General features: G+C 42.1%; 2 protein-coding genes across 7 annotated transcripts in view; one reads left to right on the top strand and one right to left on the bottom strand.

The window, feature by feature from the left end:
- dclk2a (doublecortin-like kinase 2a) overlaps positions 1 to 5,549 on the top strand; it is a 30,947-nt gene extending 25,398 nt beyond the window's left edge. For 2 of the 3 annotated variants that reach the window (XM_061829631.1, XM_061829633.1), the window contains exons 11-17: positions 211 to 357; positions 434 to 567; positions 1,603 to 1,680; positions 1,777 to 1,873; positions 2,424 to 2,504; positions 2,590 to 2,703; positions 3,930 to 5,549. In XM_061829631.1, coding sequence (XP_061685615.1) covers positions 211 to 357; positions 434 to 567; positions 1,603 to 1,680; positions 1,777 to 1,873; positions 2,424 to 2,504; positions 2,590 to 2,703; positions 3,930 to 4,211 — 933 coding nt within the window. In that variant the 3' untranslated portion in view covers positions 4,212 to 5,549. The remainder of the gene's footprint in view (positions 1 to 210; positions 358 to 433; positions 568 to 1,602; positions 1,681 to 1,776; positions 1,874 to 2,423; positions 2,505 to 2,589; positions 2,704 to 3,929) is intronic. The other variant, XM_061829632.1, reaches the window with a different exon arrangement.
- Positions 5,550 to 6,742: 1,193 nt separating this feature from the next.
- The window catches only part of lrba (LPS-responsive vesicle trafficking, beach and anchor containing), a 222,475-nt gene continuing 202,335 nt past the window's right edge, over positions 6,743 to 26,882 (bottom strand). For all 4 annotated transcript variants that reach the window (XM_061828985.1, XM_061828986.1, XM_061828984.1 and 1 more), the window contains 6 exons: positions 24,291 to 24,446; positions 20,146 to 20,313; positions 15,965 to 16,066; positions 15,692 to 15,888; positions 8,282 to 8,433; positions 6,743 to 7,555 (listed from right to left, as the gene is read on the bottom strand). In XM_061828985.1, the coding sequence (XP_061684969.1) occupies positions 7,465 to 7,555; positions 8,282 to 8,433; positions 15,692 to 15,888; positions 15,965 to 16,066; positions 20,146 to 20,313; positions 24,291 to 24,446 (866 nt within the window). In that variant the 3' untranslated portion in view covers positions 6,743 to 7,464. The remainder of the gene's footprint in view (positions 7,556 to 8,281; positions 8,434 to 15,691; positions 15,889 to 15,964; positions 16,067 to 20,145; positions 20,314 to 24,290; positions 24,447 to 26,882) is intronic.

Below are 26,882 nucleotides of genomic sequence, written 5' to 3' on the forward strand. Positions count from 1 at the left end.
ATGGCGTGACATGAGGTGCTTTGAGCATTTGGCACTTTGGAGTTTGTGTTATATGAAAATTTGGATGCAAATATTTTCCCTTATAATACAAATGAATATCTGTTCCAAATATTGGTTATCAGCCCGTCTATGTGTGTGAAGAAATAGAAGCCACAACGTGCGTAGCGACTAGTCAGCTAGTAACTTGTAGCGGTGCGGCCCGTATCGCAGGGAGGCGATTTATTCGACGCCATCACGTCCTCGGCCAATTACACGGAGAGGAGCGCCAGCGTCATGGTGGCCGACCTGGCCGCCGCCCTGCGCTACCTTCACGCCTTCAACATCGTCCACAGAGACGTCAAGCCGGAAAACTTACTGGTCAGGCCGATTTTTGTCTCCCGCGTCGGCGTCGAGCCCGGCGCCCCCGTCGTGACGCGCGTGGTGTGCCCGGCAGGTGTTTGAGAATCCCGACGGCACCAAATCGCTCAAGCTCGGGGACTTCGGCCTCGCCACCGTGGCGGAAGGACCGTTGACCACCGTGTGCGGAACGCCGACGTACGTGGCGCCGGAAATCATCGCAGAGTCCGGGTAAGGTGGGGCGTCCTGGGGTTCTGCTCTTTTGCAAGGAAACAACATGGCGTCCCGTTGTGTTCCGAGTACAGCGGCGCCTTGAGATCCGAGTTTAATTGGTTTCTCAGCCCACGCTCGTCACTCAAAACGTTTATCTCAAATCGTCTTTCCGCATTGAAATGAATGGAAAGGCCGTTAATCCGTTCCAGCCTCGCCTCCAAAATAATTTTGGTTTGTTTGTGTTTCATAGCCATCTGTTTTTGAGGTGCTTATCCTCACAAGGGTCGCGGGAGTTCTGGAGCCAGCTATTTTCAGGCAAGACCTGGTTGCCAGCCAATCGCAGTGCGTGTTATAAAAAAGAAAAACAACACTCTCTAATATTCTACCTTATAAGTAATATATATATGGAGTAATATTAGTTTGTGCATCATGGTTTAATGTTGCAATCCATTTCATTGTGCTGCTTCTTCTGGTGTGCCCACATCGGGCTGTCATTCAACTGGAAGTGACTCGGGAAGATACAGTAGTAATGTTAGTCCTTTTTTTGGTAAACGATGAAGAATCTGAGTCTGAAAGAGTCTGTGATTACTGTTATGTTATCTGTCTAACTGAGTTTCTCCACCATTTGTGTTCAAATAGCCATTGCTTCTAAAATTGCAGTTTTTGATGTTAACCGTTAGCGTGTATTGCAAAGCTTGTTAGCATTAAGCTAGACAGACTTTTTCATCCGGCTAATCAATGTTGTTTTGTATCCTTTGTTTGAGGTTTAATTAGTTTTTTTTTTTCTCTTGGATGTTAGGAGTAAACTTAAACTGAGTGTTAGAAAAACAGCTTGAAGCCTCCTTTTTTAATGACTTGTTCATTTAGTCCCAAACTGCGAGTTAAATTGACTTCACTGCCGTCGTACTACGCGTTTTATCTCAGGAAAAAAAGGCCAAATGGCGGCTCGTGTCCCGGGGCGTTTGTAAGACGGGTCACTCGTATCTCGAGGCGCCGCATTAAGCGAACGATAGGACGAGCGTCCACTCGCCAACTCTGCCCTTTGGTGCTCAGTTACGGCGTCAAGGTGGACATCTGGGCTGCGGGCGTCATCACGTACATCCTCCTGTGCGGCTTCCCTCCGTTCCGAAGGTGCGTCCGAGCCGTCCCGAGTCGGACATTTGGGAGGGTTAGCGGCCATTTTGCGCTTCCGTGCACGTTTGACGCCGATTTGCTTGCATTTTTCAGCGAGAGCAACAAGCAGGAGGAGCTCTTTGAGCAAATTCTACTGGGCCGGCTGGACTATCCCAGTCCTTACTGGGACAACATCACCCACTCGGCCAAGGTTAGGTGAAATTTTTTATCATTTTATAGATTATAGCTTCCAAAAAAAGATATATTTATTCAAGTGAGGGATAGGGGCCGAGTCCGCTGCTAATCAGAAAGTTCTGTCACAGGAAAAATAAGGTGGCGGGAAAAATGCTGTTGGCAGGGCTTATGGATAATGCCCCCCCCCCCCAAAAAAAAAAAAATGTTGTTAATGGGTGAATTTTTAAAATGCGCTACCACAAATACGCAGTGTTCGTTGTATCGCCTAGATTTTTAATCATATTTTTTTAAAAAATTAACAAAATCTGATTTCTTTTTTCCATTATTTGGATATTTTATATTCTGATAAATATTTTTTTGGAACACTTGTTCTTGAACTTATAAAAACAGTGAAAAAATATTTTTAAAGTGGAATGATTGTTTAAAAAATTATATTTCAAAGAGATCAGTGATTAAAATTTTCAACTATCTAGATATTTTTATCATTATTGTGACACGGCGGCAGAGCCATTTTGTTAAGCAAGTGACAAACACGCCATTGATGGGATTCGCGCGTGCGTCCACAGGAGCTGATCGGCAAGATGCTTTTGGTAAACGCGGAGGCTCGCTACTCGGCGCGGGAGGTCCAGGCCCACCCATGGGTGACGGTAGCGTCCTCGCCCGCTCGTCTGGCCGCACCTTCTCATCGGCGCCGACCGTTCACTCGGCGCCCCCGCGGGTTTTCTTTGGCAGGAGGACATCGACGCGGAGAACAACATGAAGGCCGAGGTGACGGGAAAACTTAGGACGCACTTCAGCGCCACGGCCAAGCGCGCCGACGACGACGCGGCCGTCTCGGTTATCTTGGTAAGCAAAACCAGAAAATGATGTGGATGATTCAAAATGGCCGACTCCTTTTCGGTTTCAGCCGTGGATCTTTGGGGCTTTTCTGTTCTTTTTTGTCGATTAGTGAAACGGTTGACATGAGACGCTTTCTTTTTTTAAACGGTCCAGGATGAATTTTCATGGTGAATTTTGAAAATGATCAACTTTGAAGTCATGAGCCCCCCCCCCCCCCCCAACATGGAAAAAAAAAATCTGTCGTACGCTTGCATCTGATCAGGACTGGTGGGGAAATTCTTGATTAGGAGTTCCTCCAAGTGAAGGCCTTCCTGCTTTTTTTTTTTTTTTTTTCCGTGGGTCCTGTGACTTTTTCCATGGAACTCAAATGTCCATCCAATTTCATGTTTGTTAGTGAAACTCATGCCAGCAGGGCAACCCCCCCCCGTCGATTTCAAGCACTCTTCCTGGAATTTGTCCTCAAAATGGCTGCTTCAAACCAAAACAGACAACATTCAAGCATGGATCCTTGAGACCTTTTTTTTTTTTTTTTTTTTAAACCTGATTGGTGGCTGAAGTCTCTCTAACTTCCCCTGGTGTTGTTGCTGAGTGAGTTTTGGGGCGTCACATCGGGGACCCCTCAAATCCAAACGTTTCACGCGCACATTCAAAAACTGGCGGGTTTTCGGCCACGCTTTGATGATCACAGACGCGATTAAACGGGAGCCGGCGTTCCAGATTTGTTTGGAACAGACGTATAAAGTTTCACGTCAGCCTTCCCGCAACGACCCTCCAAAACCCGTCCACTGGGATTTTCAGAGGCCGACTTACGGATCTTGTACTTGACTTCCTGCCATCGTTTCCTGTTCATCATGTTCACGCTCCTCATTAGGATTTTGCTCGATCTGCTGCAGAGTAAATAATTAAATGAGCTATTTTGGCATGTATGTTCCGCTTAAGGGGAAATTATTACACAAAAAAAACCTGTTGCAGTCACTCTCTGCGCTACAGTCGCAGGCATTGAACTCTGTCGCCATTTAGTGGAGAGAAAATGAATTTTTTTTAACTGTAGGTGATAATCATAACAATACGGATTTAAAAATACATCTAATCAATTAAAGCTATGCAATCTATTACCTGTAATATTTGGTATATCATATCAAAATGTTTAAAATGATACCGTGCTGGCTCCAGCCACACACGTCCATTTTTACGTTAAAAACTTTATGGGAATTTCTCGTATCTCGTCCCAGAAGACGGCCCTCGATAAGGAGACCCTCCAGCTGTCCGGCCGCCAGCCGCCGCCGCCGCCGCTGCCGTCACCGGACCCCCCGAAATCCGAGGATGCCTCTCCGAGCGATCCGACGTCCTCCCCCTCGCCCGGAAGTCCCGTCAAGCACGTGGTCTTCCTGCCGCTGTCGTTCCCCTCGCCTCCGTCCACGCCGCCCTCATCGTCCGCCTCCACCCCGTCGCCTCCCGGCTTGGCGGCCATGGGGGAGACGGCTGTCGCCCAGGAGCTTCTGGAGGGGGTTTGAAAAGACGCAGCCCGGCGGGACTCGTTTGGACTGTATTTGGTGAGAAAGGACTCCAGAGGACCAAACTGACTGAATGTTGCTTTCAACACCGTCATGTGAAACAACATCAATTATAATACACTAGTTCAGCTTTTGCTCGTAGGAATTGAGACGCTGTATGTATTTACACTGACTATCCAATGCCTTGCTCAAGTATTTCAGCTGTATTCCCAAAATAGACAAATAGTCAAATTCGACACAAAAAAAGTGGAATTCCTTTTTTTTTTAAATAACAGAGCAGTGATTTCCAAAACGTTTTTCCTTTGTTGTTATGCAATATTTCTGAGGGACTTTCTTTCAAAATGTATTCAGTTTTGGAATACGGTTATAACCAAATGTAGAAAAAAAGGCAAGACACCGTAGGCTCTGAATAAAATATCAACTTTTTCTCAAGTAAAAAAAAAAAAAATCATGATAAATCATTTCAAAACTTAATGAGTTATTACGCCGTACAAGCCAAATGAGCCAGAAATAAGTTTATATTTTAAAACAAAATTGTTAAAAATCTATTTTTCTCACTGTAGTTCGCCACATCAATTTTGGTTTATTTATTCGCCGTGATTTTTTACATTATCAGGAAAGTCGTCAATTTCTGCACTCGGTTTATAGCCACAGAGTATTCATAATTACTAGGCGTAGTTGTGTAATGTTGACAGTTGGCGGTAATAATAAGTGAGCAAAATGTAACAAAAAGCTTAGTTAGATAAGAGCATCATTTTGATCTATTTTCCGAATTCATTTCGTTCAGCTCGATGAAAGGAAGGCCGCTGTAATGCCCTTCTTGGCCAGAAGAGGGCAGCAAGTACCACGCCTTTAGTGTAACTTCCAGTTCCAAATGCAAACATTTGCTGCATATGCAGAAACAAAACATCCTAGAAAATATTTTTTTTTCTCCTGTGACTCACCGAAATCTTAGCTTACTTGCATGAAAGGTGCTTCTGAGGATGACTTTTTTGGTTCTCTGGACCTTTTGCGTATGAAGAGAAACCTGCTCCCAACAGTTTGCTTCCCTGTGAAACACTGAACTGATATTTAGCAGTGGAAAGAAATAGTTCTGGGAACAGCTTCGCATAGATGTTGAAAAAGATCAAAGGATTTACAGTATAAATCAATGCGCTTGCTTTCCTGTGGATCTCTAAATTCTCGTTCTATTCTATTCTCTCGATTCCGTAGAATCTGTGTTGTAGTTCTATGAGCGAATGCAAACATTTGTGTCAACTGAAACAGGCTAGGAAATGGCCCCTTCATGTGAATCACTGAACTCCAGTTGTGTAAAGAACCATTTTGGTAACTCCTTCAGACCTGTGTTGCATTTTCCTTTCGAGCGTAAAGGTCAAGTGTCAAATCCCTATAAACATTCTAAAATAGATATTGAAATGAAAAATACATATAAGATACTTCACTTCAATGTCTATACAAAAAAAAAAAAAAAAAAAACACGAGCGGAGAGCGCGTCGTCCATGCGCAAAGTTGCCGAAGTGTCATTCAACGACATCCATGTGGTCGCCATCTTGACTGCATCTTCTGTCCGTGACATCACACCGGGACATTCGCCATTGAAAACACGAACACGCCCCTTCTGACATGGAAGCTCTTTTCGAAGAAGAGAACATATCACAACTGAGTGAAGTGACAATATTACCCAATTGTTTCGAGCCATACTTAGATGATCTGCGGCTCACGGCCAAACCGCCTCCCTGTCTGATCCACCTCCGCGGCAGTGATAAAAACAACACTGCCCACGAGACTGCCTCCCCGCCTGATCCGCTGCCGCAGCCAAACCGCCTCCCCGTCCGATCCACCTCCACGGCAGCGATGAGCCACCGATCACGGCTTCGGCCTGATTTATGGATGAATCCCCCCCAACTATTATTTTTTTTTTGTAGCTGTATACACACCTACCTATCATTTGGAAACCACAAAGCTCTCGTCCTTTCCACCCGTGCAATCCATTTTTCACAACGAACCGGGTCTTTTGGAAAGGTATGAAGAGCGAATCCATCGGGCAATATCCAGCGATAGAACGAAGGAACAACGAGCTACCTTCCAGCAGGTAAAAATAGTAAAAACAGACGAGAGCGCTTGAATGTGCTACTGCCCTGTACGTCACTTCCAGCTTCTTTGCCAAAACAAATCCCTCGAGAGGATTTTCATGGCGGGAGTTACAAAAAGTCATATACATTAAAATCATCTTTTGCTACGAAAAAAAAAAAAAAAAAACATGGGTACATAACGGCTGCCATTTTTTTCATTAATAACAAAATAAAAATTACGCATTTCATGACAGTGGACCTTTAAACATTTACCATGTATAGTGAACCATCCAAAAAAAAAAAAAAAACTTTGCTGTGAGTGACAAAATATTTCGATTGCAGTTGTTGAGACGTGCCTCACATCTGCTTCGGAACTTTCCTTCCGAGCGCAAACATTTCACGCGCGGGAGAAAATTGAACTAATATTTGCATTTGAAAAATGACGTTATTGTATACAGGTTGATGTTAGAAAATTCAATTTATTTGTCAGAATTCTGCACGCGTACACAGAAACCAACAACAGAACAAAACGGAAAAAGAAGCATTGGACGTCAGTTTAACAAAAAGTCGTCGTCATGACGATTGATTAGATGCGGTCAAGAGACAAAAACAGACAAAAAAAAACAAAACGCTCAGCCGAGCTTTCTTTGTGCCGTTCCTCGACTGCTCAGTCAGTTCCGAAAAAAAAAAAATAGTACAGAGAAGCCGATGGACTTGTTTTTTTAAATATTGAAGATTAAACTGTTTATATCTATACATCTACAGCTATATAGATATATAGATATATTTACATACATATTTGTATAAATCCCATTCAATAAGCAATTGTAAATTCAGCAACTTCAAAATTAAACCCCAACACACGCATACAAAGTACAATAGTAAATATTTGGATCGCTATTTGAGTGAAGATGAAACGGAAGAAGAAAATAGACAGCTAAAAAAAGATGTTTTTAAACCACATAACCACACTCCCATTCAAAAAAAAAAAAGATCAATATGAAAGTTACTTCATTGTCATCTACAAAATATATATATATATCTCCATTTCTTCTGCAGTGGTTTTCAAAAATAACTTCTTCTTCCCGGGATACATTCAGAACTGACTCCACGCAGCGCCGCCGACAGGATGTCGCTGGCATCACACGCGCTCGACGGCGCTTTTGGTTAATTGGGCTCGATCAGTACCTGGTCTGGTACTCGTGGTGCCACCTGTTGAAGTCGTTGTAGAAGAGCACGATGCTGCCTGACGCCATGCCCGTGATGATGCACCTGCGGCACAACGCCCGTGTCGGTAAGCCACTCATGCCGTTTTTTTATATTTATTAATCATGGAGATCATAACAGGCGTTCAAGCTACGATTAAAAGAAACGTTTGGTTTTTGGACGCAGGAGGCATCAAAGTGTAGCGTCCTCTAGTGGTATGAAAAAGAATCACAGTTAATTTTTGTTTCTATTTTTATAATTTAACATTAATGTTCAATATATTTGAATTTACTGTGGTGCGAAGGGATAAAAATGCTGTACGCTGGCAGTTAACTACTCAACACAAAGGCAGAAAATGGGGAGCAGTTTAACCCCCCCCCCCAAAAAAAAGTTTAAAGCTCCTTCCCGGTTGTTTACTATCAAACCAAATAAAAACCTTAAAAATATACTATATTTATATATAATATTTTGTGTTTGTTTTTAAATATTACAATAGCAATGTTTTTAAAAATTAGCTGTAATAGTATAGTCAACACCGCCCCCCCCCAAAAAAACTTTTTTTGTATTTGATATAAAAATTTGGAGAACTACTGGACTTGCAGTAATTAAAAAAAAAAATACTGAATTTCAAAAGGAAAGCCAAGCTGGGGTAACCTCATACATCCAAATATGGTCGGCGTCATATTTTTTCACAAATAAAAATGATTGGTGTTGGTCAGTTCTATTTCTTGCATATTACGAAGCTCGTGACGTCAGGTATTGTTAAGTTGTGACGTTGGGGGTTCGGGTTACCTTTGGTCCTGCGACATGGCCATGGAGCGGATTCCGGCGTCGCAGCCCGGGTAGGCGAACAGCGTCTGGAGGTCGTGAACCCGAAGCACAGAGACGACGCCGCCGTCGCCGCCGGTGAGGAGATACTGACCGTCGCGACTCAGCAGCATCGCCTGCAGGGGGCGCCACAATCACGTTTCACAACAGCACCGACTCATGGGGGGGGACTTTCCCGACCACCGAGCTTTTGTCCTCCTCATCACATTGCCGCTTTACTCTGAGAAATTTGGGATTTTTTTTTTTTTTTTTTACTTCGAATGTGTAAAAAATAAAAACAATCTTATTTCTCAAGTTTAGACTTTTACCAGCAGTACTGTAGTGAAGATATTCTAATTAAACATTTTCTCATCTTGGCTTTTCTTTTTCTTGTAAAATTAGAACATTACACAAATGTTCTTCCCCAAATACATTGAACATATTTTTTTTTCTATCGATAAAATTCACACTTTCTCCCCAAATCCCAAGACAGTATTGCAGGTTTACTCTCCTAAAAAGCAACTTTTTTAGATGATTTTTAAAACCCCCCCCATTTAGAATGATTTTGTACTTATTTCATGATTTGTAATGGTGTGCTTAAAAGACAACTATTTCCTCAAAAATATTGGACCTTTTTTTGTAATTACATTTTTCTCAAATCATACACACACCCCAACCCCTAACTGACTGCGCTTTCTTTCGGGTTAACTTTTCTTTCTCCCTGTATTAATCCCCCCCCCCCCACTCAGTTTTACAACTTTTCACAATTTTTTTCTTCAAAATTTGAACGCCTATTTAGAAATTTATGACACTAAACCCCCCTCAAAATATTGCAACGTTCTTAAAATTACAACGTAAACGCACCAAATGAGTACATGTAGTTCCTTTGTAATACTGTGAGTTTATTTTGGTAAATCCATGTTTCCTCCACCTTACAATATTGAGGTGTAGAAAATTGATTTTTTTAAAATTAGATTTATACCTCGATATATAATAAAAACTCACAAAATGATCACTTTTAATATTGTATTCTGTTCAATTTCTATACTACTTTTTCAAGATTTAGTGTCACAATAATTAACAACTAGCAAAATGAAAAACGCCACCCCCCCAATATCTTATTTTATTTATTTGTAATGTTACAGTTTTTTTTTTAATCCAGTTAACGTTTCCACCTGAAATAAAAACTTTTTTCCTCAAATTTGGCAAGTTTACAAGTTGCTGACTTTTAAAAACTTTAAACTACTCATTTAGGAGTAGCAGTGAAGGATCCGATTGGCCTTGTTTGTCAGAACTCCTTAACGTGTAATTCTTAATCAATTTAGGCTTTTATTTTGGACAGCAGTTTCCTTCTTTCCCCCTTTTTTAAACGCGCCAAACTACAACAATATCTGTCTCTTTGTTTCAGATCAAAAAAAGAAAATATGTCTTTCACGTGGTCATCCGGCCATTTTTTTCCCCCCTTCTGGCTGCCATTTTTTTTTTTCCTCTGCTTCTCCCGCCCGCCCCCACGCCACAAATCAAGAGCATCCGCGGCTGACTTGCTTACGACACAGCGCCTTTCTTTCCTCGGCGGCGGCTTGGCCATGACTCAGCAGAAAAAACAAGAAGGGGAAAAAAAAATGGCAACACGTGTGTCGAATCAAAATCACATTAAAGGCAAAAGTGAAACTTAAACCGCCGGTCGCAGGGAGGGAAGCCGTTTGCAGGAATTTGCGCCGTTCGCACATGACGGCGGCCTGAATCGGACCGGCGTTGTGTTTGCGTGTCATTTCCAAAGCGCGGAATTAGGAGTTCTGGTTTCCATCACGCACGGGGCCTAATTGGCGCCTCGCAACGCCGTCCAACATGGCCGCGAGGAAAATGATTACGATCAACGGCATTAAGTGGAAGCAAACGATCGTTTTACCAGGACGACGCACAAAAGTACTTTCAGAAATTCCCGCCTAAATTAAAGGAGACGTATTATGACATTTTCCCACAATTCAAAAGAGTTCCCAGGTGTCTTAGTATGTCTGAAATGCTTTGGTCGCAAAGATCAAGAAATAGAAAACACATTACGCTCTTTTCAGTGCTGTCGAAGCGCCGCTGCTCACATCCTTTATACCCAACAGTACTTATTTCACTCCGACGTTCCTCTTGGTTCTATCTTCCGCCCACTAGTACTTATAAAAACAAACAGACAAAAAAGATGTACAGAAACCTTCATACACTGTCCAAATTTTGAGTTTGTGATTTACTCAGTCTCAAATACAAAAAAGTCTTGGTTTTTGAACGAAAATTTCTATATTTTTTTGCTTCTGTTTTCGAACAAAAATCGGTAAACGACAAAACCCGGAAATAACATATTACGCGCGGCCAGACCAGGTGACCAACGGCGCACTGTCGTGTGAATTCCCACGCCACTGAAAAAACCCGGAAATACCGTAATGCACAGAGCGCAAGCAGCTGACCCACCCAAGACGCGTTTTGTTATTTACTATTCAAACAACCCCCCCAAAAAAACAGAAATAACATCCTGCGCGGCGCAAGCAGTTGACCTGTCCACGACGCGTTTTGTTATTGTCAATTCGAATGCCCCCCGAAAAAAAAATCCCAACACAACGCATGCGGCGGACTTTTGCTATTCAGTATAATGCAGCCTCTGTACGTAGACATGTCCCGCTAGTGACTGTTGTTTTTCTTCTTCTACCGCATTAACCCCCAATCATGGCTACAAAGAAGGCAAGTTGCTTGTTTAAAGTTATTCTGCACTTTTGTTCATAAAAAAAAAAAAAAAAAGTTCACAAGGCTGGGGGCCGAGTCGCCACAGATACGGCAATGTACACCCAGCCAACCGTACTCTACTACTAAATCATACATTTTAAGCAAAAAATAAATATATTTCTTAAATTATTTTATTATATAAAATATTGAAACTATACAGGTATTTCTACTATGCAGTTTATTATAAGGAAAAGCTAAAAAAAATAATTCTTTTAGGCCTGGAACGCATTGTTTCTTTTTCCATTCATTGTAACGGGAAACATCGATTCGGTTTTCAAACAAATCACTTCTTGAACCGTTTTCTGAAACAGATTGTGGCTGAGAACCGAGGCATCACTGCCGCTGAAAATGAGAAGATATTTGTGTTTGAAATATTTATGGTAAGCATTGAATTTTGAGGGAACTCTGACAGCGTTCTACAAGATCTTATAGCATAAAGTGGGCCCGCAAGGTGGAGAACTGTCCAAATTGCCGTATAGTGAGAAGCCTCTGTAAATGTGATCAAAGATGACAGTCTTTCTTTGCCATTCATCTTTGATACCCCAGCTCATATTCCAGCTGGTGTTCCTTAAGGCTGCGTCTTTCGCCCACTACTGTTTTGAAAAAATTACAGAATGATTCCTACATGATCCCAATGTTAGTTACTGTGATCTTAAATGAGTGAAAATAACTCAGAGTTGTTTTAACAATATGAATGAAAATTTATGATGGAACTTTTGCATAAATCTGGTTCCGAGTCTGTGGTTTATGATGTAACCCAAATTTATATGCTGTCCTCTATCACTAGGCGATGCTAAAACAGTAGTTAAGTCAAAATTGGAGTCATTGTGTACTACGGCAATGTTACAAAAATGTCACACTGCGGCAATGTTTACTCACACACAAATTAACGACAAAAGAAACGTACACTTCTTTGTCGAATTATGACCCAGTAGAAAAAAAAAATGGTAACACTAATGTATGCATTGAACAACACGGCTGCTCTGTTAACCATTTTAACTTTTTGGAACACAGTTTGGAAGGTTTATTTTACGTGAAAACCAAAACGAATGACATATTTTTATGTTGTAAAATCAAATCCTACATTGTACACAATATGGAAGTCATTCCCCCTCCTTGCCACGGACTCGCTGTTCCAGACTCGCTACAAAGATGTCTTCCCGCTGTGAGGCTGACATTTACTCCGCGTTGTCTACTTGCTGCACGTCCGGGAAATACACAAATCAACGACGCGACTCGACACGATGCATTTTTCCCCTTTGCAGGTGGCGTTATCGTACAGAACCCCTAAAGGGACATTGGAAAAAACAACTGGTTTCTCATTGAAAAGAGTAACTTAGTCATTGTAATGAGTAACTTACTAGTTATTACATAGTCATTACAATGAGTAACGTACTCATGAGTGAGTTACTCATTACAATGAGAGTGTCGAAAAACGGCTACCTATGGTTCACAGCTTATTTACCTGCTAGCGGTAGCTTCCTGCGTTCAGGTAGTCGTAGCTTATTTACCTGCTAGCGGTAGCTTCCTGAATCAGGGTCTTTTATACATGCACACATGCAATGGACTACTTACTCATTACAATGAGATACCAGTGAGTTTTTTTTTTTTTTTTCTTCTTTCAATGTAACTCAAGGGCTCCGTATTATCGTGACTCAGCAGATCAAAATGCTAACGCTAATTTATGCATCCAACAACACTGCAACTGTGGTTATTAACATCTTGACTCTTTTGGACTATATTTTTCATTGTGTTACCTCATATAATGTATTTGAATGTATGGCTGTAATTCCGATACCCAATCAATAAACGTGTAGCTCTGCTAAGCATTTAGAGGTTTTTTGTTTTTGTTTTTTTGCAGCGCACGCAATTAAAAAGTCAAATGTTCATATTTTGGAGCCAAAATGGCCAAAGTAGGTCCAAGTTCAGGATTCCGCCACTCCCAATTTTCCAGGAGTTACTACCCACGGTTTCTGCTTTTATTATGAATGGATTCTGGAGTCCACGACCTCGCCGACGCCCAGCAGGAGGCGCCGCGCCAGCCGATACGCGGCCCGGCCGGGACACCGTCTGCGGCCGCTCGTAAATCTACCGCCGGACGGGTTGAACGCTGTAGGCAAACGTCCCAGCGCTCGGCGGGAAGCAAGATGGCCTCGCCGGCTCGGATGACGCCCCGGGAAACGCGCGCTCACATTTTCCAACTCCTTTCAGGTAACGAGGGGACCAAAAAAAAAAGCCAGGATTTACGGCGCCGTTAACGTCCCTGACGTGGACGGTTTCAAACGGGGGGCTTTTCAAACTTTTTGGGTTCACGGACCCCCCTCACAGGGGAGATATTTTCCAAGGACCTCTTCGTAATCCTGATGCCAATCATGATGTGTACCCGTCAATGCAATAGGAATTAAAAAGTCATCTAGTTTTGAGAAAAAATAGCAAACTCATATTTTATAGAGAGGGAGGGGGTCACGAGAATAAAATTTGTTCTAAAAAAAAAAAAAAAAAAAAAAAAAATCCACTCCTTACAAAAACAATGCTGTACATTGTTTGGATAAAAAGTCAGGTTTACAATAAGATTATATGTTTCCATTTTTAAAAAAAAATTTAAAAAATGATGATCATCTCCAGGGGAAGAAAGTCTTATTTTGACAAGTGAGCTACAAAAATAAAAGCAAGTGAAGAATTGTGTGTGGCACAAACAACATGGCAAATAATATGAATTCATGTATCATTACAGTGCTCAACGTTTTATGATGGTAGACGTTGTTATTTCTTTTGAGGAAAGTTGGAAAAACCTCCTGGAAGGGATTGTGCTGATGTTCTGACTTGAAAAGCAATGAATCATTTTTTTTATTCCTAAGTTACGCTCACGATCACACATTTGAGCTGCCATGTTTGCGCGTCGGCCATGTTTCAGGCCCGAAAATCACAGGAGGTTCCTTAATGGGAAACAGCCGCGCGGCCTCCATTTACATTTCCCAGGGCAGACCGGAAACAACAGGTCGGCCGACGAGGAGGAGGCGGCGGCGGCTGCCATCTCGTGTCACTTTTGCCACGAAGGGAGGAAGTCTGGGGAACGTTAGTTAGGCCGAGGGCGGGCATTCATTGCGTAGGTGTTCCGGCCCGACGGAGAGTGCGGAATTTTCTACGGCAGGGCTGGGGGGGGGGTTGCCGCGTGCCCGATGCGAGCTGACGACGACCGGCGCCGGCCGGCCGATCAAAAGGAGTTTCCTCTCCGTGTGAAAGTGCCCCGAGGCCTTCCCAGGACAGGCCTTTAATCAGGGAGACTTCCAGCTAAAGCCCCTCGACGGGAACCACCCCAAGTGGCCTCAGGAAGTGACATAATTACTGTAGTGCTGCCTGTAATAACTAGCGCATAAACCGAACGATGAAGAGGATGTGAGGTAACTATTGTAGTACAGGGATGCTGTTTTTGGCCTTTGGACTTGCCAACGAAGAATACAGTGAGACAACATAGTAGGACGTACATTTTCCTTTTGTTACTAAGTCATCACACACTTTTATAACCTCTTAAAATCTACCTTATATTTCCAAATGCCGCTTTTAACACCGTCAAAAGCGCATTGGTAGCCATGTCGCCCACTCGCCAGAGGCCGAGCTGCACTGCATTTGTTTACGGAGTCGACTAGCGATGAAACCACAAGCGAGTAACATTTCCACTTGCAGTAACCAATATATTCCACGTGGGAACTGAATCTGAATATACTTTTTTCTATGAGCTGTCTGTGACCCACTCACAACGGTTTCCACAGCACACTTCTGGGCGCCAACCCACCAGTTGAAAACCACTGACATAACTGGTAGAAGAGGTGGGAGCTCGTAACACGCTACATTATCTTGAGCAATTTTTGGGATTAAATTGTACTTGTCAGAGTAATTTTACATACATACAGGCAACATACTTTTCACCTTTAATTCAAATATTTTTGGGGGTTTTAAAAAAAAAAAATTACTCCACTATATTGGGTTTGCTTCTTTTATTTCCGTTAATCTATTCCTGCTAGTGAGATCGACACGTTTTAACTGTTTACTCGTGACAGGTGACTCTATTCGACCAATCAAACGTATTGGAATGAACGGATGCAGTCACGTGACCACACACAACGACGCAGAACCAAAATTTGTTCAGAAACCCGGTCAAAACAAAACTTCAGCGAAAACCACTGCAAAGTAATGTTTGACTATTTTGCTGTCATCTAAAAGTTCATCTAAGCCATAATGTGCCTTATTATATTAAAAACTATTCGCATTCTTTGAGTGAAAGTGACACCGTTGGGCAAACCTGCAGTTGTGCTTCTCTTCTCAATATTTTTGTTGAGTTGACAATCATGGTTTGATGGAAAAAAAAAAAAAAAATCCAAAGTCATTCAGCGGTTAGTCAATACTTGTTGTACTCGAGTGTTTGGAGGATTACTTTTGACTTCCATTTGAATTATCTCGATTTAATGCAACAGTCGTTCTGCTTGAGTACAGTTTGTGCGCACTTTATCCACGTCTGATGACTGACATGTCGACCGACCAATGGAGAAGAGGGAAGCAACCGGTTGCCACTACCGAATATAACCAACGAAGAAGAAACGCATATTAAGGAGTCGACCAATAAGGACCGACCTTGATGCTGTCCTCCACCTGCATGTGACCCAGCAGCTTCCCGTTGACACTGAAGACTCCGAAGCGACCTTTGTCGTAGTAGACCACGCAGTGGCCCTCGGCCGACGCCTGGATGAGGCGGGGCCGCGCGCACTCCTCCGGGCCCTCCAGGGTCCGCAGCAGGTCGCCGTTCATGGAGTGGATCAGGCACGGACCCTCTGCCGTTTACAGGGCGCATTTACCGCGGGGGTTCGGGCAAAGTGGTGACGGCGGCGGAGGCGGAAAGCGGCTGACCTTTGCACGCGCTGATCACCAGGCCCAACTCGGCGCACACGCACGCGCACGTCACCTCGCAGTCGTGGCCCGTCAGGATGGCACGGGGCGTCGTGATGCCTGCTGGGAAAACGCGCACGCACATCACAGTCGGTTCAAAGTCATGATGCCGTAGCTCACGGGTGTCAAATCCGAGGCCAGGGGGTCCAGATGTGGCCTAGCAAATCATTTTACGTGGCCCCCAACTGCAATGATTTTTTTTTTTTTTTTTTTACTAAAATCTGTCCCTCCATTTTCTTTGCCGCTTATCCTCACAAAGATCGCAGGGAGTGCTGTAGCCTACACCAGCTGTCAAGGGGCAGGAGGCGGGCGGGGTACACCCTGAACTGGTGGCAAGTCAATCACAGCGCACATCGAGACAAACAGCCGCACTCACAATCACACCTCGGGGCAATTTAGAGTGTCCAATTAACGTTGCAAGTTTTTGGGATGTGGGAGGAAACCGGAGTGCCCGGAGGAAACCCCACGCAGGCACGGGGAGAACATGCAAACTCCACACAGGCGGGGACGGGATCGAACTCGGGTACTAAAACCTGTCATTTGTAAGAAATAATGTTCAGTTATTCTGAACAGATTTTATCGTTACTTGAACAACAGTTGAACAAATTACTATGCTTGACGACAGATTTCAATTGTCATGGATATGAATAATAGTAATATGATGAGGGGATTAAACATTTATATCGTCTCAGAGTCATAATGGCCCTATGAGGGACAGCGGAACTACAGTGTGGCCTGCGACAAAAAAAAAAAAAAAAAAGTGTTTGGCACCCTCGCTGCAGTGGTCTCCACTTTTAATTCAGACCCTTTTCAGTTACTGACCAACGAAGAAGACGCAATGTAACACGACCGACCAATGAAGAGAAAGTGATGTAACGGCAAACCTCTGGTGCCGCATGTGAGCCTAAGATCTTGTTATTGACTCATGTTATTTTGCACTCCAAATGATAGAAATACTTTACTTACAATATCAATAAAACCCCCAAAATCTAATTAAAATAACTACAAATTAAACATTTCATAAAATAATAAAGATAAATCAAACTGACTTGTACCAATAAAACGCGCAAAATTCACAACACTAATTAGTAATACTAAAATGGCACAATAAATGACATTTCTTCTCATCTGAAATTAAACAAAAATAAAAACAGCCCTATAAATCCAACAAATGAATGCTTGAGATTTTTTCGTAAGTGTAAATCAAATTTTAAATGCTTTTGAGGCCTTTCGTAAAGTCTTTCATGGCTGTTACGTTGCTGGCTCCAGATGTTTCTGTTTGAGAGCACATACTGGAAGCAGAAAAACAACGAGAAGAAGAGGAAGATTTATCGGTGTTTGTTTTGGCCCGAGCTAAAAGGAGACAAAACAAAACAAAAAAAAAAAGAAAACCGCACTTCCTCTGCACTTTGCATTGACTTTACCGCCCTTAATTATTCACACTGTACATTTGGATTGAGTGCTTCCAAATATCAAGTGCAATATAACGAGCGTAATACTTATAAATACAAAAGTAGCTCATTTGCATATGTTTGGTGCACACGAAAAAAAAAACAAAAAACAGAAAAGTGCTTTCGAGTTCGGCGTTATTTGTGAGTGTGACCAGTAGATGGCGACATTGTGTAGGGAATCAGGGCACGGCGCCCTTCGGCCAATCAGAGGCCTCCGTGTCGACACCGTCAAGTGTGGTCATGAGCGCTTGGCATGAGGGATTCTGCCTTTTGGATGACAAAGAAAGGCAGACGGAGCGATTCGGAGCGTGCGGTCGGCTGCAAGGAAGCAACGCAATGCTGGTGGTGAGAGTTCCGAAGGCTCAATGACACAAACGCAAACCCAATGTTCGATACGCGTCCGGGTCTGAGCGAGTAAATACAAAAAACCCAGTGCAAATTCAAATAGTGATAAAACCATAGTGACAAATGTGAATCATTTTTAACATTAAAAATAAAAATGGATGAAAGTAAAAAAATCGGCTCAGCCAGAATCGTTGTAATTGCTTTAACATCAAATGACTATTAACTCGACAAATTAAGTGTTTTTTATTTCATGAACAGAAAAATCTGCATGAATACGGAAGTTTACAAATCTACCAAATAGTTTCATTCTAATTAAATATAAATGATCATACATTATTCAAACAAAGTCATTACCATTGCTGAAAAACAAAAAGTGCTTTGCTTTTTAAATGAGAAGGAAAAAATCCATTTCCATATGTTGTTTTCCCATGAAAAGGACAAAATTATATTTGGATGAGGACCGCAAATTAAAATTGAATCTACGAAGGTTAAAAAGCATCCAGTGGATATAAAGATATGAAGACATATAGAGAGAGATTTACATATTTACATAAACGTGAATACTGCTTATGTGCCCGTTAATGAGCGGCAACGGCGAGCGTGTTTGGAACACGACTTCACAACGCATTCGTCTGGAAAATTAGCCTCCACTGACTCGTGTGTGTGTGCTCGCGCGCTCGGCTTTGATGGCAGCTAACGCCACATGTTATGGCGCACATGATGAAGAGACCCCCAAGCCCCTCCAACCCAAAAAAAGGGACATTTTTCACTTTTATCGACCGCGTGACCGCCCACTCCTCAGACGGCGCTGAACTTTCATGTGGTGCCCGGCACCCCCCCGCCATTTCTCCAGCCGAACGTCACATTTTGAGTGTCTCTAAGTGGCCCTCACTTTCGCTCCACACACGTTACGGAAACCCAATCTGTGTGCAGGAGGCCCCTCCGGTCACATGAAACTAGTTGTTACTCCGCAGCGAGAAAGCTGTAAATCCCAACGTCCCAACTGTCCAGCCGGGACGCTCCACCAGGCGCCCTTATTTTTTTCCCAATGGGTATTCCTAGTCCGCGCAGTGTTGTGGTTCCACGGTGGACTTTGCGTTGAGAAATGAACCGCCGTTCAAAATAAGTGTGATTGGAAGGGTCGCCGTACAACGCATTTTTCAATGGTCCACGTGCGACAAATCCTGCCTACCAACAAGTGGCCACCAAACTGTGCAGGACTATGCAAGTCCAAAAAAAAGTGCAAACGTGAGATGCTCCCAGAATAAAATATGAAAAATTTTCAATGTAAAGAGAATGAAAAAATGAAATCACAATACAATTTTTTTTACATTAGGGAATAAAGTTTTTTTTTTCCCTGCAATACCATAAAAATATATGCAAAACTAATTGTAGGGATGCAGTTAATTATTTCAATAATTGATTAATCTATCGATTATTTCTCCCATTAATCAATGAATTGGGTAAAAAAAAATAAAAATAAAACAAAGACATTATTTCATATTCACAGTGCAGAAAATGCACAAACTGATTATGATTCAGATTGTGGTTTGGTAAATAACGTGCCAGAAAATAGGTCAAAGGTTTATAATTATTTTCCGAAGTAACAGGATATGTTTGTACCCCTTATTTTATAGATAAGTATCCCGTCTCGACAAGTAATGAAATGTAACAATATTTAGGGGCTGAAATTCTGAGGATTTGGAGAATTCAAAGTTAAACAAGATTAATCTAAATGATTATTAAAATAGTTGAGTCATTTCAGAATGGATTAGGTGTCAATACAAAAAAAATTCCCCAAATCCATAAAGAAATCTAAAAATCCACAATACTAAAAAAAGAAATTCATAACATTGTAAATATAAATCTTTGCATTATTTTCCCAAAAAAGGCTTAATTTTACTAGAAAAGTCCAATTTGAAAAACAAAATCATAATACGTTAAAGTTGGATTTTGAAGTATGACTTAAAAAAAAAAAAAAGTAGGTAGGGAAGTAGGTAAAGACCACAAGATTATGGGAAACAACAACAACAATCAAGTAGCTGTCGTATCAAACAAAAAGTACCGTAGAATATACTTGCATAGATCATTTTACACGTGAAACTAAGTGAGTCCCAAGATGCCCGTCTGGAAACAATGAGTCCCAGCCGTGGAACAATGAGTCCCTGCAATTTATCATCTTTAATAACAGATACAGTATGCTTGCCATGCTTTTTGCTTCACTGTGCTGCAGATTTGTATTTTTTGTTTTATGTTTACAGTATACGCTATGGAGGTCCTCAATGCCGCAAAGCATGCCGGGAGCATGTAACTAGCGTTTAAAGTGCGCGTACGCCGTCAACTTACTGGCGGCGCTCTCTCCGATGCTGCTGAACTTGCCGTTCCAGTACCACAGCAGCAGGGTGGCGTCGCGGGAGCCTGACAGCACGTAGCAGTCTCCCCCGATGTACGACTCGGATCGGGCCAGACACGTCACCACGTCGCGGTGCCCGAACACAATCTGAGTCAGTTTGCCTGTGGACCAAACAAAAACAAACGAGGAGGATCCCAAATGAGGAGTTTTGTCTCATTCATTCCCCAACGACATTTAAAACTCTAAACATTTGGAACTCAAATCATCGTTTCTTTTCAAGCATTCCAAAATAATTCACATTTTTGAAACGTGTATTTCAAATAAGTAGCACTGTAAAAAATGTAGTGTAATAATTTGATAGAATGCAACAAAGTGTGGGCGGCATTGTGGGTCAGCTGGTAAAGCGTTGGCCTCACAGTTCTGAGAACCTGGGTTCGATCGGGGCCTCGCCTGTGTGGAGTTTGCATGTTCTCCCTGTGCCTGCGCGGGTTTTCCCAAAAACATGCAAAATTAATTGGACACTCACAACCACACCTAGGTGTGAGTGTGGTTGTTTGTCTCGACGTGCCCTGCGATTGGCTGGCATCCAGCACTCCCCACGACCCTTGTGAGGATAAATTGTAAAGAAAATGGATGGACCGGGGTTCTGTGTGGAGTTCGCACGTTCTCCCCGTGCCTGTGTGGGTTTTCTCCGGGCACTCCGGTTTCCTCACACATCCCACAAAACGTGCACTCATTGGAGACTCTAAATTGCCCGTAGGTGTGAATGTGAGTGCGTCTGTCGTCTGTCTCTGTGTTCCCTGCGATTGGCTGGCAACCGGTTCAGGCTGTGTCCCGCCGCCTGCCCGATGATAGCTGGGATATGCTCCAGCACTCTCGTGAGGATAAGCGGCTTGGAAAATGAATGAATGAATGCAATTGTCTTTGTTTTATGTGTAGCATTCCATTGAACGCCAAGTGGGAGTGGAAATAAACTGCTTAAGCAAGCATTTTGCCTCTTTTTTGAAGGATTATTGCTCACTACTGATAAGATTAACAAAACAAAAAAAAAATGTCCGATATACAGTTCATAGGATGAAAAACCCAAAATTTAAGGGACCAGATGGTGGCAAAACGATTAGACGAGGCTACGGCCGGACAAAATTAAGCTTCTCCACGCGCTTCAACATAGTTGCCCGGCACAAAATGGCAATATTTTGATATTAGACATTGTTACATATCAGATTGAGCAATGTGCAAGAAAACTGTTCAAAATCTTTCCTTACCTCCAAGGCCAAACAACTCTAACGTGGGTCTGAATGTTATTAAGATTCCTTTACTGGCAACATGGGAGGCCAAAATATTAGGCAAACAACCACACCAATACATTTATTGTTATATTAGGCAGTGTCCCTCTCAACTTAGCATTATTATTTTTACAGGGGCAAAACGTGAGGTGTACCTAATGTTATGGCACTTGAAAGTAATCCAAGGCAGTGAATGATGAGATAATAGCGGGACATCGCGGCTGCTGTGTTTGCAGTTTGTCATCGTCTGTCCGCTCGTTCTGCAAGATCAACATGACCGCTACGACTCGTGCAAGAATAAATATTTGTCCCGTGTCCGTGTGTGTGCGCGCGCGCGCCAGCTCCTTCGGTGTGCGCGTGTGTTTTGAGAGAGAGGCTAATTGCTGTCAGATTTCAGCCCTCGATCGACTGCAACTCCGCCGTCTAATCCTCATTAAGAGCGACCTCGGCCTGTCAAACTCCCGTTTGACGTTTGGGTCCCAAAAAAAAAAATTTCTAACTAAAAACGTCCGCCTAATTGAGTTGTATCAACGGGAAAAGATGAGTGTTATTAAAGAGGGCGGCCTAAAAAAACAATGATGGAACATGTTTGACGTCTTGATAAACAGACACATGTGACGGTATTGAACACGCACACACACAGACACACACACATTCTCACAACCTCTCTCTCGCACGCACACACACATTCAATTTCACATCTTAACTCACTCACATACGCACTCTCTCTCACACACACACACACACACACTAGATTGGATGTGTGAGACGACATGTAGCAATCAGCTCAGTGTAATTGTTAACACCCCCCACCCTTACCCCCTCCACTGTCGAACACGGGGGTTGGGGGGGGGGGGGGAGACGACCACTTTTGGCGGCAGCTGTTGAGCGTGCGCGATTAAACTGTGTTCCACTCGTACACTTCTGTGGCAGTGACACAATAGAGCCATCTTTGCACACACTCACACAGACACACACCGCCTCTATTAAACATGCGGTGAGGGGGCGCACGGGCCGGCGAAATTGATTGCGAGGCGCTTTGTGGAGGATTGCAAGCGCGAAGACGAAGAAGAATAGAGCAAAGAGCAACGTGGAGATGAAGCCTGGGACAGTTTCATTTAGGACCTCCTGACCCAGACTCCCTGAATGCTGCATCGGTTGGAACAGGAAACCAGAGATTAGGAACAGCTCTCCGTGCGCCGCACAATGACCAAGAGTCTCTTTCTTTACCAAAATAAGGTTATCAAAATATTTGAGGAAAAAAAAAAGCTGTTATTAAATTCAAGGGAACGCCCCAGTTTAATAGTGTCAAAGGGTAATTGATTCTTACGTGATTATTAAAAGTAATGGTGAGAATGATTACAATTTGATGAGAAAAAGCTCATTTGTGTTTTTTTTTCCCAGCACTTAGTGATTAAATACAAATTAAAATGTGTTGCTTCAATGATTATTCTTCAAATATTCAGAAAATCACCACATCAATTTCACTTCTTACATTTAAATCATCTTACCTGTGGAATCAAGTTTTTCCCCAATAATATTTATGTACAGAATGTAGTGTTAATGTTCACCAAATTCTAAGCAGAAAAAAAATATTGTAGTAAATTAAATTGTTAAATAAATGCATGTTTTCTTGTAACATTAATTTCCAGCACTTTGTGTTTTACAAATAATGACAACGATTGTTATTGAATTAATGTATTAATTACATTTAATTACAAAAAACATTTTAAACATGCATGACAATGCATGTTTTTTGAGGCAGCTATCTGTATTTATTTTCAGCGCTTAGTATTAAAAAAAAAAAAGTGTATTTAAATGAATGTAACTCAAATCATAAAAACAAACAAGAAAATACATTTTTGGTTATTTCTCTCAGTAAGTTTAAGTGTATTTTTCAAATACAATTTCATTTAAATCTGTATTAAATATCCCAAAATATAGTGATTCATCTATGTTTTTGTCATTTAACATTTTAACAAAATAACTCCATAATATAGAATTACATTTGTAAAGGAAAATTATTTCTTTTTCTTTTCTAGAAAAAAAAAAAAGCCCAGCAAATGCTATTTGACGTGGATATGACAAATGGACATTGGAGAAGCCACAAAGAATATTGATGTTCCGAGCATGAAATGAGGGGGGTGCATTTCATGTGTTTGACCTCCCGAGGATGGTGCGCAAATAAAGTCCACGTGGGCACCTTTACGAGCTGTCACGCTGCAGTAGTTTATTTTGAATTCCGCTGCAGTACTTTATTTTGAATGACCAAGATGTTAATTCTTTGAATTCTATTCATGTTATCTCTTTATGTTTTTACTGTAAAGGGCTAGTTTCCTTACTAAGAAACACGCAGAATTAATGTTGGTGTTTTTCGAAATTCATTTAATTTCAATAGGAAAACACTATTTAAGATACAAAGACAAGTTACAAACGTGGTCACGGAAGGAATTAAAACTAGTCTATTGCTTTATCTTCTTAATTAAAGGCGTGACCAACATGAAGTTTAGTTAAGGATTGCCCATCACTTAGCCAGTCCATGAAGTTAACGTGGTTTAAAAAAATTTGGTGGCTTTTGTAGGATCACGTGAAGTTGCTGCATCTCCTATGTTTGACTTGCTAAACTTGCAATTTTGCCATTCCTTTTCACAATTTTATAAAAAACGTAATTCTTCATGAAACAAAACAAAAGGCGTGTCCTCTTGAAAATAATTTTGAAAATGTAAACAGGCGTGACTTGTCATGAGGTTAAATCCATGTCAAGTTGAGTTTGAGTCTGAGTCTGAAAAATCGTCAACTCAAGTCCGACTCGAGTCCGGCACCTCTGGGGGCACACTGAGAGTCGAGGTTACCCGTGTCCGTGGAGTAGATCCGGAAGCTCTTGTCCCAGAATCCGCAGAGGAGGATGAAGCGATTGTCGGCCGTCACGACGAAACACTGCGAGCTGATCTGGATGCTTTGGTCCAGCAGGTCTGAGATCTGCCGCCGGTGGGTGCCCATGTTGCTGGCTGAGTAGAGAAGGGGGATGGCAAAGGATGTCAAAATGATAATAACGAGAGAATATGATCTCTTTGTTTTTTCGCTTCATTAATTCATACCCGTCAACTTATATTTTTGTTTTTTTTATGATTTCAAATTGCGTATGCCGTATAACAACTTTTGTACAGGAAAATAAAAGTCCGTTTTTTGTAAGACAGATCTCGTCTTAACTATTTCGTCTCTAATCCGGATCGTTTCGGTCACTGGTAGCAGACGACAACGTCATCGTCAATGCTAATATTGTCGCGGTACACTAGCAAAAGTTATCCTCGATCATGCTTTTATTTTTCGCGCTTATTACGGCCTTGTCGATAAAGCATGACATGCGCACGCGCGTCACGTTATTTCCGTAGATTTGGAAGTCAGCCATTTGTGTTATAATCGAAGAATCAACCAGTTATAATCGTGAACGTAAGCATGGAAGGACCGCCAGGTAGGAAGAGAAGAACTCAAGGATCGGGTCGGCACCAAAACGAATGGGAGTATCTCCGAGGTGAATATGCCCGATGGATTAAATCGTCAACAAAAGGTCCTGAGTTCTCGTTCTGCGTTCCGTGCAAAAAGGATGTGAAAGTTGCTGCTAGTGGATTTTCATTTTTTTCATTGTTTTTTTTCCATTTATTGTAAGTACTTTTCGTATGTATGAACAGGAGCACAAGTAAAACTACAATTCTGCTAACGGGAAATTCTACAATAAAGTGAAAGATTATCACAAAGAAAACCAAGTATAAAGTCAAATGTAAAGAAAAACTACAAAGGTGTTGACATCTTTTCTTTTTATATCCCAATTTTTTTGTAAAACAAACCCCACTGACTAATAGTTCGATCCATTTTCCCACGCATACAGTTTATTTATGTTATATTAGCTTCCGTACTGGGCTTTCACCTTACCTTTTGGCTAACTTACATACTGTACCTTTAGCTTCTTAGCCAAACCCACACACACACACCCCGCCTCCCATACATTCTTTATATTTAGTGCATAGTTTATTGACTTCATTGATCTTAAGCTCGTAGCCCCCATGGCTCCTGTACATACTACACTGTATCCTGAGCTAATAGCTTATTAGCTTTCGTTCTGATCTTGGACTTTAGCTAATCCAGTTAAATCTGCTATTTAGTGCTTCTGGCAAAATAAACAAAGATGACAGTCTGATAATCACGGCAATAAAAGTTCAAGGAATTCATGGAAGGGGGGTCACATTCTGGGGCGGTTGTATTCTATTTTGTTGCCACGGCAATTAAAGAAAGAAAACATAAAACACGCTGACACGAGTGTTTAGGGGCCCTGAGAGGCTGAGTAACGACGTAGACTTCACCTCCCGGCAGTCTGGCTGGAGGGAGGCTTGTGAGAAAGCGCACTTTACTCACAAAGCTTCATCCTTAAGAGGGAACTTCGGGTTTGTTTTATGTGACGGATGAGTCCATTTGGAATGTGGGGGTGTCAAAAAGGCGAGAGAACAGGTGTCAAGAGGCCGGTCTTCAGAAAGTGAGAAAGTCCAGCGGCACCTGCGAGACGCACTTCGTATTTCCCAGGATTCCCGGCGGTGCTGTACAGAATGTGCAAAAGTGTGAATATTTTGCTGATAAGCACAAACGACGTGCTCGCTGGATGCACTCGCAAAGTGAAATGGAAAAAAAAAAACGAGCTAGAAGAGCAACGAGTATCCTACCACAGCATACTCAATTTCAATATCCATCATTCTACGTATTCATCTAGCTATGTATTTATCCATGTAGACTGTCCTCTTGTCTACCGATTGGTCGGTTTACCCATCTATGTACTACATCTGTCTATCTTTCATAACTACATATCTATGTATTCAACTATCTAGGTCGCCATGTATAGCTATCATATTTACGCATCTACCTACCTTTTTTAACGGCTATCTGCACATCTACGATAGAGCTCGTGCACGTGACGCACCATTTTCACAGCGGCATATTGCCGGTCAAAAAGAACTGCTCGACATTGTTGGAGACAGAACCGGAGGAGAATATTCACAATACCCGAGACCTGTTGCGCTGTTGGTTGCTGCAACAGACGCGACAGATATTCAAAGAGATCATTCTATGGAATACCAGCTGAAAAGACCAGAAAATATCAATGGATTTCGGCAATTAAACATGATGAATGGTGCCCGACTAAAATATACACACACACACACACACACACACACACACACACACACACACACACACACACACACTCGGTAGCGATCGCTTCATTTCAGGTAGGAATTATTCTTCTCAATCGCAAATGACCAAGAAGTGTTTATAATGCCAAGTTGGCTCATTTGAGAACAATGCGTGAAATAAAAAGTGTCCGTCGCAGAGGTTTACGGAGGTTAAGTGGGGCCGCAATCGCTTCCGCCTACGTTCTGTGGAGACGACTCTGTCCCCCC

The sequence above is a fragment of the Syngnathoides biaculeatus genome, chromosome 9, assembly GCF_019802595.1.
Source record: "Syngnathoides biaculeatus isolate LvHL_M chromosome 9, ASM1980259v1, whole genome shotgun sequence".
NCBI lineage: Eukaryota > Metazoa > Chordata > Actinopteri > Syngnathiformes > Syngnathidae > Syngnathoides > Syngnathoides biaculeatus.